The 21,389-nt window shown below is 45.8% G+C and overlaps 1 protein-coding gene across 8 annotated transcripts in view; it reads right to left on the bottom strand.

Moving 5' to 3' along the window:
- The window catches only part of ENTREP3 (endosomal transmembrane epsin interactor 3), a 283,486-nt gene that overhangs the window by 28,804 nt on the left and 233,293 nt on the right, over positions 1–21,389 (bottom strand). For 4 of the 8 annotated variants that reach the window (XM_075329677.1, XM_075329675.1, XM_075329678.1 and 1 more), the window contains exon 3: positions 18,043–18,065. The exons of the other annotated variants lie outside the window; for them this stretch is intronic. In XM_075329677.1, coding sequence (XP_075185792.1) covers positions 18,043–18,065 — 23 coding nt within the window. The remainder of the gene's footprint in view (positions 1–18,042; positions 18,066–21,389) is intronic. 8 annotated transcript variants of the gene reach the window in all.

The raw sequence follows: 21,389 nt of genomic DNA, 5'->3' as shown, positions 1-21,389 counted from the left end.
TCAACTGAAGTCCAGAACACTCTCAGTGAAGTAGGTGTATCTGTCTCTAAGTCAACAGTAAAGAGAAGACTCCATGAAAGTAAATACAAAGGGTTCACATCTAGATGCAAACCATTCATCAATTCCAAAAATAGACAGGCCAGAGTTAAATTTGCTGAAAAACACCTCATAAAGCCAGCTCAGTTCTGGAAAAGTATTCTATGGACAGATGAGACAAAGATCAACCTGTACCAGAATGATGGGAAGAAAAAAGTTTGGAGAAGAAAGGGAACGGCACATGATCCAAGGCACACCACATCCTCTGTAAAACATGGTGGAGGCAACGTGATGGAATGGGCATGCATGGCTTTCAATGGCACTGGGTCACTTGTGTTTATTGATGACATAACAGCAGACAAGAGTAGCTGGATGAATTCTGAAGTGTACCGGGATATACTTTCAGCCCAGATTCAGCTAAATGCCGCAAAGTTGATCGGACGGCGCTTCATAGTACAGATGGACAATGACCCCAAGCATACAGCCAAAGTTACCCAGGAGTTCATGAGTGCAAAAAAGTGGAACATTCTGCAATGGCTAAGTCAATCACCAGATCTTAACCCAATTGAGCATACATTTCACTTGCTCAAATCCAGACTTAAGACGGAAAGATCCACAAACAAGCAAGACCTGAAGGCTGCGGCTGTAAAGGCCTGGAAAAGCATTAAGGAGGAAACCCAGCGTTTGGTGATGTCCATGGGTTCCAGACTTAAGGCAGTGATTGTCTCCAAAGGATTCGCAACAAAATATTGAAAATAAAAATATTTTGTTTGGGTTTGGTTTATTTGTCCAATTACTTTTGACCTCCTAAAATGTGGAGTGTTTGTAAAGAAATGTGACAATTCCTACAATTTCTATCAGATATTTTTGTTCAAACCTTCAAATTAAACGTTACAATCTGCACTTGAATTCTGTTGTAGAGGTTTCATTTCAAATCCAATGTGGTGGCATGCAGAGCCCAACTCGCGAAAATTGTGTCACTGTCCAAATATTTCTGGACCTAACTGTATATATATATATATATATATATATATATATATATATATATATATATATAGGTTAAAAGACTGTTTGGTGGACTTCCTTGTGTTATGCTGCCACCTGCTGTCAAAACAGAGAACAGCGGGAAAAAGTCCTGCTGCTCAAGTGACTTGATTGAGTCTGGAACAGGAGGAGGAGGAGTCTACATGTGGCTGTTTGGCAGAGAGGAGTGTGCTGGAGTGGGCTGTAAGATAGAAGGCCTCAGTCTGCCCTGTTTTTCCGAGGTCCAAGTACCTCAGAGTGTTGCGTGGTGTCCCCCCCAAGACACAGATCCAAAGAGGCTGGATGTGGAGCGAGGAGCCAGACAGCACGTGCAAATTACAAAATTACAGATCCAAAAGAGGCTGGATGTGGAGCGAGGAGCCAGGCAGCACGTGCAAGTTACAGACCCGGGACAAAGACTGAACTTTAGAGGTGTCTGCCAGCGGAATACGGGCCCCAACGGTGACGAGGTACCCCACGCTGAAACCTGCAGTTAAGTGTGCACACTACTTTTAGTTAGGGACAGATAGGAAAAGACTCTGCACTGTGTTATACGAGTAAGGTAACAAGGACTCTGCGTTTTTTTGTTTAATAAGGATTTCTGTGTTTTGCTTTTGGGAGTACAATCTGAGGCTTCCTACCCTTGACAAGTTATTCAAAGTAGTTGTATGTATATTGCATTATCTCTACTGCTGTGCACATTCCCGCTTTTCTCCCCTTCCCACACTTTTCCTCTACCTGTGTTGTGCAATACATTATTAAATTTTCATTGATTAACCCCCGTGGTTCCGTGCAGTCCTTGCGTATCCCGTTACCTGCAGGTTATTACACATGACGAGATGCAAGCACAGTCATAACAGGGAGAAAGCTTTCAGCATACCCATCGCATCATAAACTGACCTGAATCCTGTTCTTTTAACCCTTCCTCAGAAGCTAAAGTTTCATTAGTGCTCCCCCCGTAATACGTCATATTTGCACATACTGGTGACAACACAGATGTGTATTAGTCAGTAGTCTATTTTCATTAACCCCTTAACCAACAAGCGTTTTTTCTTTTTTTTCTTCCCCTTCTTCCAGGAGCCATAACGGTTTTATTTTCAGTCACTATAGACATCTGAGGGTTTGTTTTTTGCAGGACGAGTTGTACTTTTGAATGACACCATTCATTCTGCCCCATATTGTACTGAAAAAAGCTCCAAGTGGGGTGAAGTTCCAAAAAAACGCAATTCTACAATTATTTTTAATTTGCCGTGTTCACTATATGGTAAAAAGGATGTGTCAGTATGATGCCTCATGGCAGTATGATGCCTCACGGCAGTACAAGTTCATGCATACCAAACATGTATACTTTTACTTTTATATAAAAGGGAGAAAAAAAATAATCTGAAATTTGAGAGAAAAAAAAGTTGCGCTTTTGTCGCCATTTTCCAGGACACGTAGCGGTTTCATTTTTCGGGATCTGGAGCTCAGTGACGGCTTAGTTTTTGTGTCTTGAGTGGGGCTGAGCGGATCCGGACTGTAATAGTCTGGATCAGCGCGGTTGCAGAGCTATATCTGTGCCGGACCCGGGCGCGGGATTCCGGGTGCACAATCCGGAATCGGCAATTAATAAAAATAAAGAAAACCAGAAATAAATGAGAGTTTCATACTTACCGAGACTCGGTGTCATGGCGGCACACTGCTTCCGGGTCGCGCATTCACTTCCTGTACTATCCATCGCAATCACACAGCTTTCCATGTTTTCCCCACCGTCCTCTCAGCTGTGATTGGTTGCAGGCTGACGCACCCCCCAGCCTTTGAAGTCTCTGCTGCAGTCATCGCTTATTGCGGCTCAGTAATAGGCTGCACTCAGAGCTGGCAGTCGTTCTCTATGGCTGCTTGCTCTGAAATGTAGAAGAGCTGGATGTGTCGCCGTGGGACCTCCTGTGGATCATGCCGAAGCTGCAGGGTGTTGGGGTTAATAAAGTGGTGAAGGAGGGAGAGTTTTGTACTTTACAGTATTTCAAATAAAGGATTTCTCTGTGTCTTGTTTATTTACATTCATGTACAGGTTTGTGTGATGCAGGTATCTAATAGAACCTAGGGTTTAGTAGCAGCCGTGTGCGGTTATTAACCCCTGCTATTACCTCGATTGCCACCGCACCAGGGCAATCGAGATGAGCAGATATCGCACCGGAATTGTCACATCTAATAGATGCGGCAATACCGGGCGGCTGCGGGCTAAGAATATACCAACCCCCAGCCAGCGTTATCATGGCTGGGGATGAAAATTAGGGAGAACCGCACGTCGGTTTTTTTTTTCAATTATTTATTTGTTTACAAAAAAAAATGCATGCGGTTTTTCTTAGGCTACTTTCATACATCAGTTTTTTGGCATCAGGCACAATCCGGCGTGTGCCTGATGCAATGGATCCATCGCAGATTGTGTAAAAACTGATGTGACGAATCCAGCAAAAAACAGATTCTTTTTTTTTTTGCTTTCTTTTTCATGCCGACACAGAGAGAGAGATCCCATCATCACCGCACACACCGGTAATACCGCCCCCATCATCCCCGCGCGCACACTGGCACTACTGCCCCCATCATCCACGCACACACCGGCACTACCGCCTCCATCATCACTGCACACACCCCGGCACTACCGCCCCCATCATCACTGCACATACACTGGCACTATCGCTCCCATCATCCCTGCACACACCCAGGAACTACCGCCCCTATCACCGCACCCATGCAGGCACTACCACCCCTATCATCACCGCACACACACCGACCGGCATTACCTGAGTGACGTCCCCGCTGACAGCGCGACTCACTTCAGTTGCTACGTGGAGCTCACAGGAGCGGGGGTGTTCCACTGCCACTCCTGTCAGCTTCATGTAGCAGAGCTGAAAGCGTCGCGGCACCTTGTGTTGATTACATCGGACCTGGAGGTGTATTTGCGGGTTAATAAAGTGGTGAATGAGGGTGTCTGCTGGCTGATATTTTTAGGCTGGGGAGCTCCCCATACCGTGGAGTTCCCCATCCTGAGAATACCATACCAGCCATCAGCCGTGTGGCTTTACCTTGGCTATATCAAAATTAGGGGGGGACCGCACGTCGTTTTTTTTAATTATTTATTTATTTTACTGCACTATATAGACCCACCCACCAGCGGCTGTGATTGGTTGCAGTGAGACAGCTGTCACTCAGCGTGGGGGCGTGTCTGACTGCAACCAATCATAGGTGCCGGTGGGCGGGGGAAGCAGGGAATATGAGATGAAATAATAAGCGGCTGGCATTTTCAAAAGAGAAGAAGCCACCAGAGCAGTGTGATAGCTGTGCAGCGACGCGCCCGTGATCGGTGAGTATAAAGGAGGGAGAGAGAGACCGACCGACCGACAAAGACAGGGAGAGAGAGAGAGACTATTTACACAACGTCTGGGCATGGCCAGAAACAAAAAAATGGAAACCGGCTACGGTTTCCGGCATATAGCAAGAAGAGAATGGCACTTCCTATATATGCGTCTAGGAAATATTGGGGTGCACTTCAGGTTCCAAAGCCAAACAGTGAGAAGTATACAAGGCACTCCCAAGATGATTTGAAGAAATATTTATTCATGTGCGTAACAAAAACGTTTTCAGTTCTGTGTGGACCTTCCTCAGTAGCACATATGTGAGGGAAAACGCTGTGTGGGCTGTCAGACGCGGAATCCACCGCTGTATGGGGGCTGCCCTATGGATGGTGGGTTCCACGTCTGACAGCCCACACAGCGTTTTCGCTCACATATGTGCTACTGAGGAAGGTCCACACAGGTTTCCGGCATATGACGAATGACGACGAATCCGGCACCCATAGGCTTCCATTATAAAAAAAAAGCCGTACAGCGCTGGATACGGCGCAATGCGTTTTTTTGTCAGAGACAAAAAAACATTACAAGAGACGTTCCATCCGGCCGCCGCAATAGCCAATTACGCCGGATCCGGCAAAATTCGGATGCAACGCAATGCCGTTTTTTTCCGGATTGTGTCTGATAGAAAAAAAACTCATGTGACCGCATCACACTTGTGAGGGACTCCCACAAGTCTGACATCGCAGCACAACCACTCACTTCTGACAGGAGCGTGCATGTGTTTCTAGGTACATGCACACTCATGTTCAGAGAACGGCAGGCTGTAAAAAGAAAAAAAAAATTCCTGCCAGCGGGTGGAAATTTGGTGCTGAAATCTGGTGCAGACGATTTCATCACCAAATGTGCACCTCCTGGCAAAAAATCGCGGCAAAAACAGCAGAAAAAAAATACGTCAAAATACCGCGTTTTTTTGCCAGGAGGTATAGATTGGATGCAGGAATATGGTGAAAAAATTTCAGCACCAAATTTGCATCTCTTGGCCCAAAAAAAAATAAATTCTGCCAGCAAGTGGAAATTTGGTGCTGAAAGCTGGTGCAAATGACTCCAGCACCAAATGTGCACTTCCTAGCAAAAAAACCGAGGCAAAAATCGCAGAAAAATAACCGCAGCAAAAGAAATGCGTCAAAACACCACTTTTTTTGCCAGGAGGTGTAGATTGGATGGAGGAATATGGTGTAAAAATTTCAGCACTAAATTTGCATCTCTTGGCCAAAAAAAACTGTGATTTTTCTGCTAGGAGATGCAGGTCTGTGAACTCAGTGACCTCCATCGGAGGTCAGGTTACCTGCGATCACAGATGAAGGACCATGGGAACCTCCAGCTGTGACCGCAAATGACCTGAGTGACGTCACCGATCAATGCGCAGCTCATTCATTCTTTAGAGATCATAGAGAGCGGTCGTGTTCTATGGACTCTCTGTGATATTCAGATGTAGCAGTGCTGGATGTGTCGCCGTAGGACATCGTGTGGATTACGCCGGAGCTGGAGGGGTGTGTTGGGGTTAATAAAGTGGTGAAGAGGAGGGCGCGTTTTGTATTTTATTGCAAATAAAGGATTTTTCTCTGTGTTTATTTACATTCATTTACAGGTTTGTGTGATGCAGGTATCTGATAGACGTCTGTGCCATCACAAACCTAGGGTTTAGTAGCAGCTGTGCGCTGTTATTAATCCCTGCTATTACCCCGATTGCCACCGCATCACGCCACCGGGAAGAGCCGGTATTGCACCGGGATTGTCACATCTAATAGATGCGGCAATACTGAACGCCTGTGGGTAGGAATACCAGCTACCAGCCAGCGTTATCTTGGCTGGGGATGAAGATTAGGGGGACCCGCAAGTCATTTTTTTTTTTTAATTATTTATTTAAGTTTAAAAAAAAGCCACATGCGGTTTCACCGCAGTCACACATGCGAGGGACTCGCGGGAGTCTGCCATGGCATCACCCGGCAAAGCCTCGCACGTGTGACTGGATACACCGCACAGATACAGCTGCAGCCGCAAGCTATGTCTGTGCTGCTGATTGTTTATTTTTTACCACAATGCTGACAGGCAACACTTGCACTGCTTTCCCCGCCCACCGGCCATCCTGGTGCCTGTGATTGGTTGCAGTCAGCTTACACGCTGCCACTCAGGGTGGAGGCGCGTCTAGCTGCAACCAATTACATGCGCCGGTGGGCGGGGAAAACAATAAATATTGAATTATTGGCACCAATGAATATCGTGACCTGGAAGGAGTGTGCCGCCATGACAGCGCCTCGGTGAGTATGCCGCGCTCGCTCCACCCCCCTAGCCCCTCCACAAACATTTTTAACCTCCGAATTCCGGTTCCCATTGACTTATATAGGCACTGGATTCCGGAGCGGATCGGACTCTTTTTAAAATCTGGCAGTGATCTGCCGGTACCGGATTTTTGGCCGTTCGATCAACTCTAGTCTTGAGTTGATCGTCTGTTATCACATTTTAATGTAATGTTGCGGTGACCCGAAGAACTGTAATTCTGACTTTTTTTTCTCACTACACCGTGTACCGATCAGATTAATTGATTTTAAATTTTGATAGATGGGGCATTTCTGAATGCGGCAATACAAAAAAAATAAAAAATCAGTATCACTTACCGGTAAATAGATTTTCAGAGCCACGACAGCACCCAGGAGAGAGATAGCCCAGTCACCCTGAAGGACAGGAAACCTACAGCATATAAAACGTCGAGCCTCTCGATCTGCTTCAGTGGTTTACAGAGCATGAGAGGACTTCCGTTTAGTTAGTATAGTGTGAGGAAAGAGTTAACCTTTTTCACTTGCTTAGAAAAATAATAGAAATTCATTCTCCCTTGCAAGAACAAAACCAGACTTATTTACGTAAAACTCTGAGACCAAACTCAAGGACGCAGAATGTTTTGACTTAGAAACTTTGACTGACAAACATCTTGTTATGGGAAGAAGAAACATTATAGACTGTTATGGGAGTATAAGTCATTATGTTAATTTCTCTTGCTGGGAATATGTAATTCACGCCTTTAATGAATATGTATGTTGCATAGTTACGCCCTAATCAACTTTGTATAACTTTGTAATGTAAACAAAAACAATACAGTTCAATTTCAGAGCCCACATCTCCAGATCGGCTGCCTGTTTTCATTGAGCTGGAATAGCCGAGGGGGGGGTCACCGGTACCCTCTCCGCATTCGGACATCGCTGGCAACAGCTATGACCGTTAGGTCAACCTAACATTATCTGGCGCCCGAACAGGGACCCGTGTTAATCCCAGGACGCAGTGAACTGTCTTGCCAAGCCGAGGAGGAGGTGACCAGACGTGGGGACCAGAAACACCTGGCCAGGTAAGAGTTGAACCTTATTCTTCTCTTTTTGCTCCCCATCTCTGTTCAATTCCCTCCTCAACGTGCAAGAGGTACACTGTGAGTAGATACGGGGTTATTGGCAGGTTTCTACTAAACTCTGCGAGAGCCTTGCCAGCAGATGTTTTCGGTGCCTTGTTTGTTTTGCTGCCCCTCTGTGCTTCGTCTCTGTGTGTCTGCTCTCTTGCGGTTTGCTTCTGTGCTGTTGTCCTTGTTGGTTGTCATAATGTCACGCTGTACTCTAAGATGTACAATAGCAGTATAGCGCAGTAATGTGGGACTGAGAGGATTCCTGAAACTATCTGAGAAGGTAGTTAGCTGGTAAACCACTAGGGGGCGTAAAAGTGGAGGAAACGTATGAGCAGGGAATTCCCTAGCAGAGGTAATACTAGTCAAGCCCACCAGATGGCAGTAGAATCATCAGAAAGCCGTGTCACAACATGAGGTCTTGTAAGTACACAAGGGCAAAGTCTAAACGTAGTCAGAGGGAAGCAAATAGTCAGTAGCCGGAAATCAGAGCCTAGAAGCGATGGGGAGTGGGAAGACAAGACAGAATAAAGGTAAACAGATAAGGAACGAACAGGGAGACAGCGGGAGAGACACTGATGGAAACAGACAACAGAGGAGGTTAACAGGTCAGGTGAACACGGAGGTCAGGAGGGGGCAGGGCAGACAACAGGTCACTCAAGAGCAGAACACAGCAGAGCCAGAAATATCACTGGCGAAATCCAAGAGAAACAGTGCCCTAATAAAGCAGCCTGACCTCCAGAACGAGGCAGAAAGGATTAACCCCTAACGTGACTTGCATCAGAAGTGAAACTAAAAAAAAGGCTCAGCTCCAGCTGAGCCAGGAGTCAATCATGACAGTACCCCCTGCTCAAGGGGGGGCCACCGGACCCCCAGGTTTCCCAGGAAACCTTCTATGAAAGGCACGAGTAAGTCGGTCAGCATGGACAGATCGTGCCGGAACCCAGGATCGCTCCTCCGGTCCGTAACCCCTCCAATGTACCAAGAACTGAAGCGAACTACGGACCCGCCGAGAATCGATGATGCGCTCAATCTCGTGTTCCATCTGACCATCCACCGAAACGGGAGGAGGGGGATGAGGACACTCGGAAACAGAAGGAACAAAAGGCTTGAGCAGAGATTTGTGAAACACATTAGAAATGCGAAAGGACTGCGGTAACCGCAGACGAAAAGCCACTGGGTTGACAATCTCGATGATCTCATACGGACCAATACATTTTGGACACAACTTAGTGGAAGGAATTCTCAGACGAATGTTTTTGGTATACAACCAAACTTTATTCCCCACCTGAAAATTAAATCCTACCGATCGTCTCTTGTCAGCAGAGCGCTTTTGCCGCCCTAAAGCCACCTCAACATTATGCCGGACCTCCATCCAAACCCCCTCCAACTGTTGAACTGCAGAATCAGCCCCAGGACACCCAGAATCAAGTCTGGAAAATTCACCGAAATGGGGATGGTATCCATAGTTACAAAAAAATGGAGTAGTACCCGTGGACTGATGGACCCGGTTATTGAAAGCAAACTCAGCCATAGGCAGTGAGGAACACCAATCGTCCTGTTGAGACGTAGTCAGACACCGCAGAATTTGTTCCAATGAATGATTAGTTCTCTCAGTCTGCCCATTGGTCTCGGGATGGTAAGATGAAGAAAAGGCCCAAGTCTGAGGTCCCTCCCTAAGCAAGGAAATTATTATCCCCACCCCCTGACTATCATCCCCAGAGAAACGGGGTCTAAGAGAAAAAAGTAATTTACAGCTCTCCCGAAACGTGTGAAACCTCTCCTTCTCTCCGGAAAACTTATCCGGGAGCATGACCGTGGGTTCTGGAGAATGGAATGATACATCTACGGGACCGGGCTGTGATTGAGTCATGGAACCCTGGAAAGCCTTTACTGCAGCAGCAAGCTCCCCCTGGAGTTGAGTATGGGAAGAGGCTAGGGCTCTATGCTCAATGGATAAGTCCTGGATCATTTGAGTCAAATTAGACATCTGATCCGTAAGGATATGTAACGGATCCATAGGGGTAAAAATGTAAGGGCCAGTGATAATGTCACGCTGTACTCTAAGATGTACAATAGCAGTACAGCGCAGTAATGTGGGACTGAGAGGATTCCTGAAACTATCTGAGAAGGTAGTTAGCTGGTAAACCACTAAGGGGCGTAAAAGTGGAGGAAACTTATGAGCAGGGAATTCCCTAGCAGAGGTAATACTAGTCAAGCCCACCACATGGCAGTAGAATCGTCAGAAAGCCGTGTCACAACATGAGGTCTTGTAAGTACACAAGGGCAAAGTATAAACGTAGTCAGAGGGAAGCAAATAGTCAGTAGCCGGGAAATCAGAGCCTAGAAGCGAGGGGGAGTGGGAAGACAAGACAGAATAAAGGTAAACAGATAAGGAACTAACAGGGAGACAGCGGGAGAGACACTGATGGAAACAGACAACAGAGGAGGTTAACAGGTCAGGTGAACACGGAGGTCAGGAGGGGGGCAGGGCAGACAACAGGTCACTCAAGAGCAGAACACAGCAGAGCCAGAAATATCACTGGCGAAGTCCAAGAGAAACAGTGCCCTAATAAAGCAGCCTGACCTCCAGAACGAGGCAGAAAGGATTAACCCCTAACGTGACTTGCATCAGAAGTGAAACTAAAAAAAAGGCTCAGCTCCAGCTGAGCCAGGAGTCAATCATGACACATAGATCCCATACATCAGTGAGTGTTGAAAAAGAATAGTGTGCCTACCCTGTCCAATGGATGTGATATTCACTGCCCTAGTGTTAGTGGGAATAGCCCTGTTTGCCATTGCTATCGGATATAATGTGTACCTTTGGTACAAGAAGGGTAACCCAGCACCATTCAACATACTCAGCCCCCTCTGAACAGTTAGGACACCACCTTTCAGCAGGAATACAGATCACGAGTCAGTCTCTGGGTACTTCCAGGAAAGGTGGTTCTAGTCCTCACCTTAGGTAGGAATACAAATAAGGAGTTAGTCTCTGAGTATCTCCAGGATAGGTAGGTTTAGTCCAAAGGACGTTCAAGGGTCTAAAAGCTGAAGAAGATAGACGAAGAATGGGGCAAGGAATATCAAAAGACAGAAGAGCTGGATGCACCCTGCAACATCTCATTACGTGTTATCATGGCAAAAGAACAGCCAGTCAGTCCAAGGAAGTTTTTAAGACATTTGGATTGAAGGGGAAGGATCAATTGGACCCCAACAAATGGGACACAATAAGAGCTACTAGAGCAGGAGTGATAGCAGATAAATCATGGACTAAACTGGTCAGAACTCTTTCTGACATGGCAAAAACAGCCCACGATCAAGGTTGGATATACCACGAAAAATCAGACACATGGGAAGAAGGCTAATAAGAATCAGCAGCCTCCTCCGTACCTGTCAGCTACTCCTGGAACAACTCCAAAAATAGCAGGATCCCCGGAATGGACCTGCACAAACTGTGGCCAACAAAATCCGGACTGGAGTGAAACATGCCTAGCCTGTGGAGCCCCACAGCACAAGCTACAAGCCACAGCACTAGTGCCTCTTTATCCCGTAGTGGAAAGAAGAGTCCTGATAAGACCACCTGTTAATCCACAAAACCCAGATGCTCCCAGAGATGCAGTTCCTCATACGTATGAAGACTACGTACTCTGGACTCCAGCTGAGCAGATGGCTTTCCTGCAGAATGCTCCAGACCCGACTAGAAACCCAGTCAGTTTTTCACGTTACCTAAACCAAATACAGGTCTCCTACAGAAGCACTTGGTTGGACTGGGAAGGTTTGTGTAGAGTTAAAATGTCTCCTGAACTGTATGCCAAACTCACTGCCCATCTGGCAGGGCATGTTCCGGACAATACCCGTAATGTGGAATCGGGCCAAGACTTCATGATAAGACTCAATCTTTTTTGCGCCCAGGAACAAAGAACTAAGGGCACAATGGGACCAGTGCATCAAGGTCCTGTGGAGAATGTCAGCTCATTTTACTACAGATTGATGCAGTCATTCACAGATGAAGGGCTTGACATACAAGCAGCTGCAATACGTCGCCTGATGGTAAGATCCTTCATGGATGGAATACATGCACCTCTGGCAGAAAGATTGAAAGCGTGCTGCCCAGAATGGAGAAACATGGAAGACATAGATCTTCTAGTCAACAAAGCAAGTGGCTTAAAAACCGACGCAAAGGATAAAAGGAGCAACAAGAAAGTTGTCATAGCAGCAGTGGACGGTCAGCCAGAAGGTACAAGAAGGAAGGCACCGACCTGCTACTATTGTGGAATCAGAGGACATGTGATCAGAGACTGTAGAAAGAAGAAGAGGGACACTCAAAACCAACCTGAGAGTCAGGAGGAGAAGACTGCCTGACTTGCGGCAACACGGGATAGGGATGCCAGAGGTCCATTTATACACGTCCCCCTTCACATTGGCAACAAGGAAATAAGAGCTTTGGTGGACTCAGGAGCCTCACGCTCCGTACTCCCCAGGAACCTGGTGCCTGAAGGATCCATCTCATCCGAAGCTACTATAGTATCCGGTTTTGATGGACAAGCCCAGATAATCCCAATAACCCATCCACTCAAGGTGAAACTTAGACCACACATGTTCGTGTCCAAATTCTTAGTGTCCCCCCCAGGTTGGAGATGCCCTAGTGGGAGCAGATGTACTATCAAGACTACAAGCTCAGATAGTCTATAATGAAGATGGATCTGCTATCCTGCAAATACCAGAAGATATCCCAGAAGAAGTCCTGTGCAGCCTCCAGATGATTGAAGATCAACCAGAATCTGATGTTACACATGAAGTAAACACGGATCCAATACTTCTACAAGTTCCTGCAAAACTCTGGTCCACATCAAAACTGACCTCGGCACACTTCCCTTGCCCCCCGTAAAAGTTTCAGTCAAGCCTGGAATTACACCACCGCAGCTGAGACAATACCCTCTCAATGCTCAACAGGAAGCTGCCCTGGATTACCAAATAAAAGAACTGCTGAAGTCGGGAGCCCTCAGAACTACTAAGTCTCCTTCCAACACTCCGCTGTTTCCTGTCAAGAAGAAATAAATGAAGAAAGGTGACTCAGTCACGTACCGGATGGTACATGATTTGAGGGCAGTGAACTCAATACTGGAGCCTCTCACCCCTGTTGTACCAAATCCGTATACACTGCTCACACAGGTGCCAGCTACATCCACCCATTACACAGTCATAGACCTTGCTAATGCTTTTTTCTAAGTACCACTGGACCCAGCATACCAAGATTTCTTTGCATTCACGCACAAGCTAAACCAATATACATGGACAAGATTGCCTCAAGGAATGCAAAATTCTCCTACGCTATATACTCAGGCTATGGGTAGTGTTCTTCAAAGCTGGAAGCCCCAAGACCACTGTGTTCTACTCCAGTATGTGGATGATTTACTACTGTGCTGCCCTAGTGAAGAGAAATGTAAAACGGCTTCAATAAGCCGTCTTACCTTTCTGGCAGAAGTAGGATGCAAAGCAAGCAGAGATAAATTGCAATTCTGCAAAACGAGGGTCACTTTCCTGGGTCATTGCCTTTCTGCGGGACAAAAACACCTCAGCCAGGACAGACAATTAGTTATCAGAAAAGCAAGCATTCCCAAGAATCTTAAGCAACTTAGAGGATTTAGGATTGATCTCATTCTGCAGACAGTGGATTCCCAATACTTCACTACTCATGCAACTGCTGTATGATTGCATGAAGAATGTTCCTTTTTCTCTTACAGAAGAAGCGAGACAAAGCTTTCAAAAGCTTAAGGAACTAGTGATTGATGCACCTGCTCTGGCACTACCAAACTATGATCTCACCTTCTATCTGTTCGTAGCAGAGCTTCAAGGATTTGCCGTAGGAGTACTCACCCAGAAGACGGACAAACATCACATAATTGGGTACTACTCCTCTCAACTTGACAACGTCACCAAAGCAGCACCAACCTGTGTCCGTGCCGTTACAGCAGTTTCAAACATTCTGCAGAAAGCATCTGAAATCTCACTCGATTTCCCGACTACTATCCTTACAAGCCATGACATACATGCTATTCTCAATCAAGTGCAGTTGAAACACCTCTCCATGGCAAGACAAGTCAGACTTCAGTGCACGCTGTTGCTACCCCCCAAACATCTCATTTGCTCGAGTTACAAGTCTAAACCTTGCTGATCTTCACAAGTTTAGAAGGGGGGACAGAAGAGAGGACAGAAGAAGAGAGTGGCAAACATACCAGCGCACCATTTGATCATAATTGTCAAGAACTCATTGAACATGAGGCAAAGCCCCTGCACAATATTCAGGCAACGCCGCTTACAAATCCAGACTTTGAACTTTTTGTGAATGGAAGCAGATATGCTGATGACACAGGCAAGTTCCACACCGGATTTGCGGTAGTAACACTATATGCAGTTTTAGCCAAACAACCGCTACCTCCACGCATATCTGCTCAGGAAGCAGAACTTCTTGCCCTCATCTGGGCAATTGAGTTTCTGGAAGAACGAGCAGCGAACATCTACACGGACTCAGCCTAGGCATACGGCATTGTGCACGATTTTGGCACTATCTGGCAGACTAGAGGATTCCTCACAGCAACAGGAAATCCCATCAGGCATGGAGCCTCAGTGAAGAAACTAATGGAAGTAGCCTTGATACCAAAGCAGCTACCAATCATAAAGGTTGCTGCCCACACCAAGGCTCAAACACCCGAGGCAAGAGAAAATCGCTTGGCCGATCAAACAGCAAAACAAGCAGCCTTACTCCCTTTGAAGGAGACGGAAACAGTGTCAACGACGGAGGAAGAAATGCAGAACCTCTTTGAGACACAAGAAAACGCCTCTGAGGAAGAAAAGGCCGGATGGCGGGCCAAGGGGGAAGAAAAGGTGGAGTGGATTTGGCGCCTAAACGGACTTTCCATCCTGCCACGCAGTTGGTTCCCTGCCATTTTCCAAGTACTCCACTACCCCACACATGGTAGCACAAACGCAATCATGAACCAGATGCAACCTTATTGGGTAGCCCCCGGCTTCAGACAATACGCCTCCCAGAGAATAAAAGCTTGTCACATCTGTCAACACCACAATCCAGGCCAGCTAACTAAAACCCCGCAAAGACACATGCCAAAGACGTTTGCTCCATTTCAAAGAGTACAAATAGACTATATACAGTTGCCAAAACATGGCATCTATGAGTTTGTACTTGTCTGTTTAGACCTCTTCTCAGGATGGCCAGACGCCTACCCTGTAAGCTCAGCCATGGCCCGAATTACAGCAAAACAATTGGCCTGTGAGCTGGTGCCTCGGTTTGGACTCCCTGAAGTCATAGAGTCAGACCGAGGTACTCATTTCACTGGACAGGTTTTCCAGAACACCTGTGCCCTGTTAGGCATTCAGTCAGCCTTACACACACCTTACCACCCACAGTCATCAGGGAAAGTGGAAAGGTTAAATGGAACGCTAAAGCTCAAACTAGCCAAGGCAGTGGAGGAGACTGGTAGACCATGGACAGAATGTCTCCCCATAGCTCTTTACTCTATAAGGACTACCCCGCAGGGAAAGCACAGGCTCTCACCCTTTGAAATACTCTTTGGTAGTGCACCCAGATTAGGATGCTACTTCCCGCAGGAGTTACACCTGCAATGTGATAGCCTAACGTCTTATGTTGTTTCTCTGCAGAAGAGACTAACTGAAACCCACCAAAGGGTCTACTCTCCTCTACCTGATCCTGATGCAGTTCCAGGAACTCACTCCTTAAAGCCTGGTGACCGGGTCTACCTAAAGAAACACGTGTGAAAGACCCTTGAGCCACGATTCGAAGGGCCTTTGACTGTCCAGCTGACCACTCCAACCTCCGTCAAACTTGAGGGGAGATCGACATGGGTCCATGCCAGCCACTGCAAGAAGGCCTAATACTGCTGATAAGTAATTCTATGTGTACTCCCTTTTTGGGGCCTTCTACACCACGGCAGAATTCATTTGAGACCCATCATGAAGTGTTAGTTGAAAAACTTGAGATCACAGACTGCTGGATATGTACACACGCACCTGTGACAGCCTCTTCTATGCCATACTTAGCCATACCAGTCCCAATAAACGAAGTGTTCCAATGGGGAGGCTGTTACAATAGACTATCAGTCAATGACACCAAGTATCAAAAACTGTGGAACACTAGTGTGCCCATACCAATAGTAGGGTGGGTAGATTTCCACTGGTGGCAAGGCAATCTTACTACTGGCCTTCCTGGAACCCAGCAATATTTAGCTTTTGAAGGAAGCAGCTGGATACCCCGTAACTACACAAAAACACCTACTATGGGCAAGATTCCAACAGAAGGAATCAAAATAAGTTTTGGGCGAACCTCTGACAGTACAGATGCATTTAAACCCTTGCTCTTAGAGAGACATCTGCATGACCATAGGTGGGTATACAATTCATTGTTTCCAGAAGGCACAAATGATACTTGTTATTCCACACCCGGAAATTTATGGTGCAATGATTCTGACCCATTTGTGCCTGGCCGAGAAACCTGTGGTGAACCAGGGTATTGTAGTCCCCTAGGCCAACTTCCCGGATGGTGTATGATCAGAAACATATCGGCCTTTATAGATATAGCACATAGACTTATAGTACAACATTCTGCCATCTGGGATCTCCCACCGCAAACCTACTAGGTTTGTGGTTACAATGCCTACAAATGGCTACCAGTAGGAGCAAATGGCACCTGCACCTTGGCCCGTTTGACCCCTTCCACCTTCATTATCAATACCACTGATATACCGGCAGGGAAAATGCCTCTTCACCTACTGGTAAAGAGAGTGGCAGACAACAAAGACAGGCCTATTGGCCGACCCCCATGTGATTCAATGAGTCATGTCAACAAATTTTTCAGTTCTCTTTTTATCTATCCCATGATAATGCAGATGTATGATAAGTTGGTGGACAGCACTGACTATCTTGATGATCAAATTTTTGAGGTTCTCCAAGCAGTAAATAGTACCATTGCCATACAGAGACAATTAATCATTGTAACCAACCAACATACTTTGGTACTGGATTACCTCACTGCAGCCCAAGGGGGGATGTGCCAAGTAATAGGCCCCAGCTGTTGTCACTACATAGATCCAAAAGGAACCTTAAAAGCCCAAGCCAGTTTAACTGAGATACAAAAGCTGAGGAAAAAACATGATCAGGAGGTACTCAGAAGCTCAGATGCTTGGTGGAGCAATACCTTATCAATGTTCAACCCTGCAAACTGGTTTAAGGGAATAGGAGGATGGTTTATGGGGATACTGCAATCAGTGTTCCAAGTGTTACTCTGTTTACTAGTTGCTTATGTAGTGTTCAAGTTGCTAATGGCTCTGTTTTCCCGCTGCTTGAAGCAATGTATATACAATGATTATTCAGCACCCGTATGAAATCACTAATATGCCTTTTTTCTCTTCTCTACTCTTTCCTCTAGAAATCACCTTGGCGTATCATGATGAGACTCCTATCGAGAGGCATGCAGGCAGTCCTCTGGGTGATGGATGTGGACGACACTCCCTGGGCAACCCGCGGCTCAGAAAGTATCTGGAGGCTAGCCTGCTCTCTCTATAGTCCACAGCTTCTCGATGGCCCCCTGTCCATCATTCACGCCAATAGGGGGGATTGTGAGGAAAGAGTTAAAATTTTTCAGTTGCTTAGAAAAATAATAGAAATTCATTCTCCCTTGCAAGAACAAAACCAGACTTATTTACGTAAAACTCTGAGACCAAACTCAAGGACGCAGAATGTTTTGACTTAGAAACGACTGACAAACATCTTGTTATGGGAAGAAGAAACGTTATAGACTGTTATAAGAGTATAAGTCATTATGCTAATTTCTCTTGCTGGGAATATGTAATTCATGCCTTTAATGAATATGTATGTTGCATAGTTACACCCTAATCAACTTTGTATAACTTTGTAATGTAAACAAAAACAATACAGTTCAATTTCAGAGCCCACATCTCCAGATCTTATGTGTATAACAGCGCCTGCCTGTTTTCATTGAGCTGGAATAGCCGAGGGGGGGTCACCGGTACCCTCTCCGCATTCGGACATCGCTGGCAACAGCTGTGACCGTTAGGTCAACCTAACAATAGTATAGTAGACACATACTAGTACAGATTGAAGAAATTACAACATTGCTTCCGATAGCATAGCTAACATACAGTATATGCCACTCACATATCCATTTTCTTTTGCGACACCTGTGGACAAAAAGAAAAAAACTCCTCTTTAGTGACAAAGGACCAAGACCAAAAGTAGGTAAGAACAGAAATAAGGGAGGGAAAATAGATGGTGCTGTCATGGCTGTGGAAAATCTAATTATCGGTAAGTAATATTAATATATGATTATTCCCTTCTCCACGACAGCACCCAGGAGAGATTAGCAAGGAATCCCCTAAGGAGGGACCACCGCCTGTAACACCTTTCTCCCAAAGGAAAGATGATTAGCACCAAGATCCAACCTATAGTGTTTAAAAAAGGTAGACAGAGAAGACCATGTGGCAGCTTTACAGATATGCTGCAGAGAGACGTTAGCTTTTTCAGCCCAAGAGAAGGAAACGGCCCTGGTGGACTGAGCCCTTAAGCCCAAGGGAGTATCTTGATCCCCTGCTCTGTATGCCAGAGTGATCCCTGCTTTGACCCATCTGGCTAGGGAACACTGACGCTGGCTAACCTCTACCGGGACCCTGAAAAATAATAAAAAGGATGGTAGCTTTTCTGAATTCTTTGGTCACCTCTAGGTATTGTAAAAGGTATCTCCTAAAGTCTAAGGTATGAAACTCCCTCTTCTTTTCATTCCTGGGGTTATCACAAAAGGAAGGAAGCACTATCACCTGGGACCGGTAAAACCTAGAAACTACCTTTGGTAAAAAGGCTGGATCTGGTCTAAGGATCCATAGTATCTCTGTAAAGGGCTGGTTTATTGAGATAGCCTGTAGTTCCGCTATCTGTCTCGCTGATGTAAGAGCTACCGAAAGTGTGGTCTTGAGGGTTAGTGTTCTAATTGTACATTCTGCCGGTGGTGCAAAGGGGGGGCCTGGTTAAAGCCCTCAAAACTAGATTTAGATCCCATGGAGGTAAACGGGGCTAAGGTATTGATACAGATCGACCCACTGTTTTTACAAACCTTACTACGCAGGGGTGATCCGCAACCTTACAGCCAAACAGCACCCCCAACTCAGAGATGTGGACCTTGAGTGTACTCAAACTCAACCCTATATTTCTCCTCTTCTGTAGAAATTCCAGGATAGCAGGCCAAGGTACTAGCTGTCTTTCTAACAGATTGATTCCTAAGAAGTTGGTACGTACTCGGACTGGGTCTCAGTTCATAGTGGGGTACCACAGGGGTCAGTATTGGGCCCGCTTCTTTTCAACATATTTATAAATGACCTTGTTGGGGGCATGCGGAGTAGAATTTCAATATTTGCAGATGATACTAAACTCTGCAGGGTAATCAATACAGAGGAGGATAATTTTATATTACAGGGAGATTTATGTAAATTGGAGGATTGGGCTGAGAAGTGGCAATTGAAGTTTAATGTAGATAAATGTAAGGTCATGCACTTGGGTAGAGGAAATAACATTTATGATTATGAACTTAATTGTAGAACACTGGGTAAAACAGACACAGAAAAAGACTTGGGTGTATGGGTGGATGGTAAACTTCACTTTAGTGGACAGTGTCAGGCAACTGCTGCCAGGGCTAATAAAATAATGGGATGTATTAAAAGAGGTATAAGTGTTCATGAAAAAAATCTAGTTCTACCTCTGTACAAGTCACTAGTGCGACCGCACTTAGAATACTGTGTACAATTCTGGTCACCGATATATAAGAAGGACATAGCTGAACTGGAGAGGGTGCAGAGAAGAGCCACCAAGATTATTAGAGGAATGGGTGGGCTGCAAAACCAAGACAGGTTATTAAACTTGGGGTTATTTAGTTTGGAAAAACGAAGGCTTAGGGGGGATCTAATCACAATGTATAAATATATGAGGGGACAGTACAGAGACCTTTCCAAAGATCTTTTTACACCTAGGCCTGCGACTGGAACACGGGGGCATCCGCTACGTCTTGAGGAAAGAAGGTTTAATCATAATCACAGACGAGGATTCTTTACTGTACGAGCAGTGAGACTATGGAACTCTCTGCCGCATGATGTTGTAATGAGTGATTCACTACTAACATTTAAGCAGAGCCTGGATGCCTTTCTTGAAACATTTAATATTACCAGTTATGTATATTAGATTTTATGACAGGGTATTGATCCAGGGAACTAGTCTGATTGCCGGATGTGGAGTCAGGAAGGACATTTTTTGCCCATTGGAACTTGTTTGCCACATTAGGGTTTTTTTGCCTTCCTCTGAATCAACATGTTAGGCTACGGGTTGAACTAGATGGACTTAGAGTCTCCCTTCAACCTTAAAAACTATGATACTATGATACTATGAAGTCTAATAACTTCCTCCAGACCCTACCATAAATAGTAGTAGTGAGCTCTTTCCTACTTTTCTAGAGTATCTGAAAAGCCCCTAGATTTTAAGAGCTGCTGCTCAAACGCCATGCTGTCAAATGAAGACTCTTCAGGTTGGAATGCTAGACGGGACCCTGGTATACTAAGCCCGGGACTTCCAGAAAGACCCAAGGGTCCTCTATTGACATTAGACGAAGCCCGGTGAAACAACACCTTCTGAGTCAAAAGGTGGCCATGAGAACGGCTTCCGCTCGGTCTGTCAGAATTTTCCGTAGGACAGTCGGGATAAGTAAGATGGGTGGAAAGGCATAGACTAGACCCCCCCAACCAGTTTTGGAGTAGGGCATCTATCCCATGAGGGGAGTTCCCCCAAGTTTAGAGAAAAAAAACTTAATTACTTACTGGTAATGTGTTTTTTCAGAACCCATGACAGCACCCCACAAGAGAGAGGTATCCGCCCTTCAGGGACAGGAGACCTGCAGGATAAAAAGGGGCGGTACCTCTCCCCGCATGAGTTGGTTACAGAGCATGAAAGGACCTCCACACAAAAATAATATGAATAGGCTTAACAGCTAACCGTAACCACACCATGTGTCAAAAAAAGAGAGGGGGAGAAACAAACCATTGACGAACCCTCAACAACGGTAGGGTATACATGGGTGCTGTCATGGGTTCCAAAAAAACACATTACGGGTAAGTAATTAACTGTTTATCGGTCACCCATGACAGCACCCCACGAGAAAATTACAGTGAAGTAGAACTAGGGAGGGACTACAGCCTGCAGAACCCTGGTCCCAAAGGTGGTGTCAGAGCCAGACAAATTCAACCTGTAGTGTCTATAGAAGAAGGTAGAGGGGGAAGACCAGGTACCTGCCTTACAGATTTGTTCAATGGATACTTCTGATCTTTCCGCCCAGGAAGCCGCCATTGCTCTGGTGGAGTGAGCCTTCAAACCTGTGGAAACCTCCCTACCACTGGCTGTATAGGCTAAAGAAATGGCTTCCCTGATCCATCTGGCTAATGTGGATTTAGAAGCTATATGACCCTTCCTCT

This window comes from Anomaloglossus baeobatrachus, chromosome 12, assembly GCF_048569485.1.
Source record: "Anomaloglossus baeobatrachus isolate aAnoBae1 chromosome 12, aAnoBae1.hap1, whole genome shotgun sequence".
In the NCBI taxonomy this organism is placed as follows: Eukaryota; Metazoa; Chordata; class Amphibia; order Anura; family Aromobatidae; genus Anomaloglossus; species Anomaloglossus baeobatrachus.
Note: the sequence above shows the minus strand (reverse complement) of the source record. Positions and strands in the feature narration are given on the sequence as shown.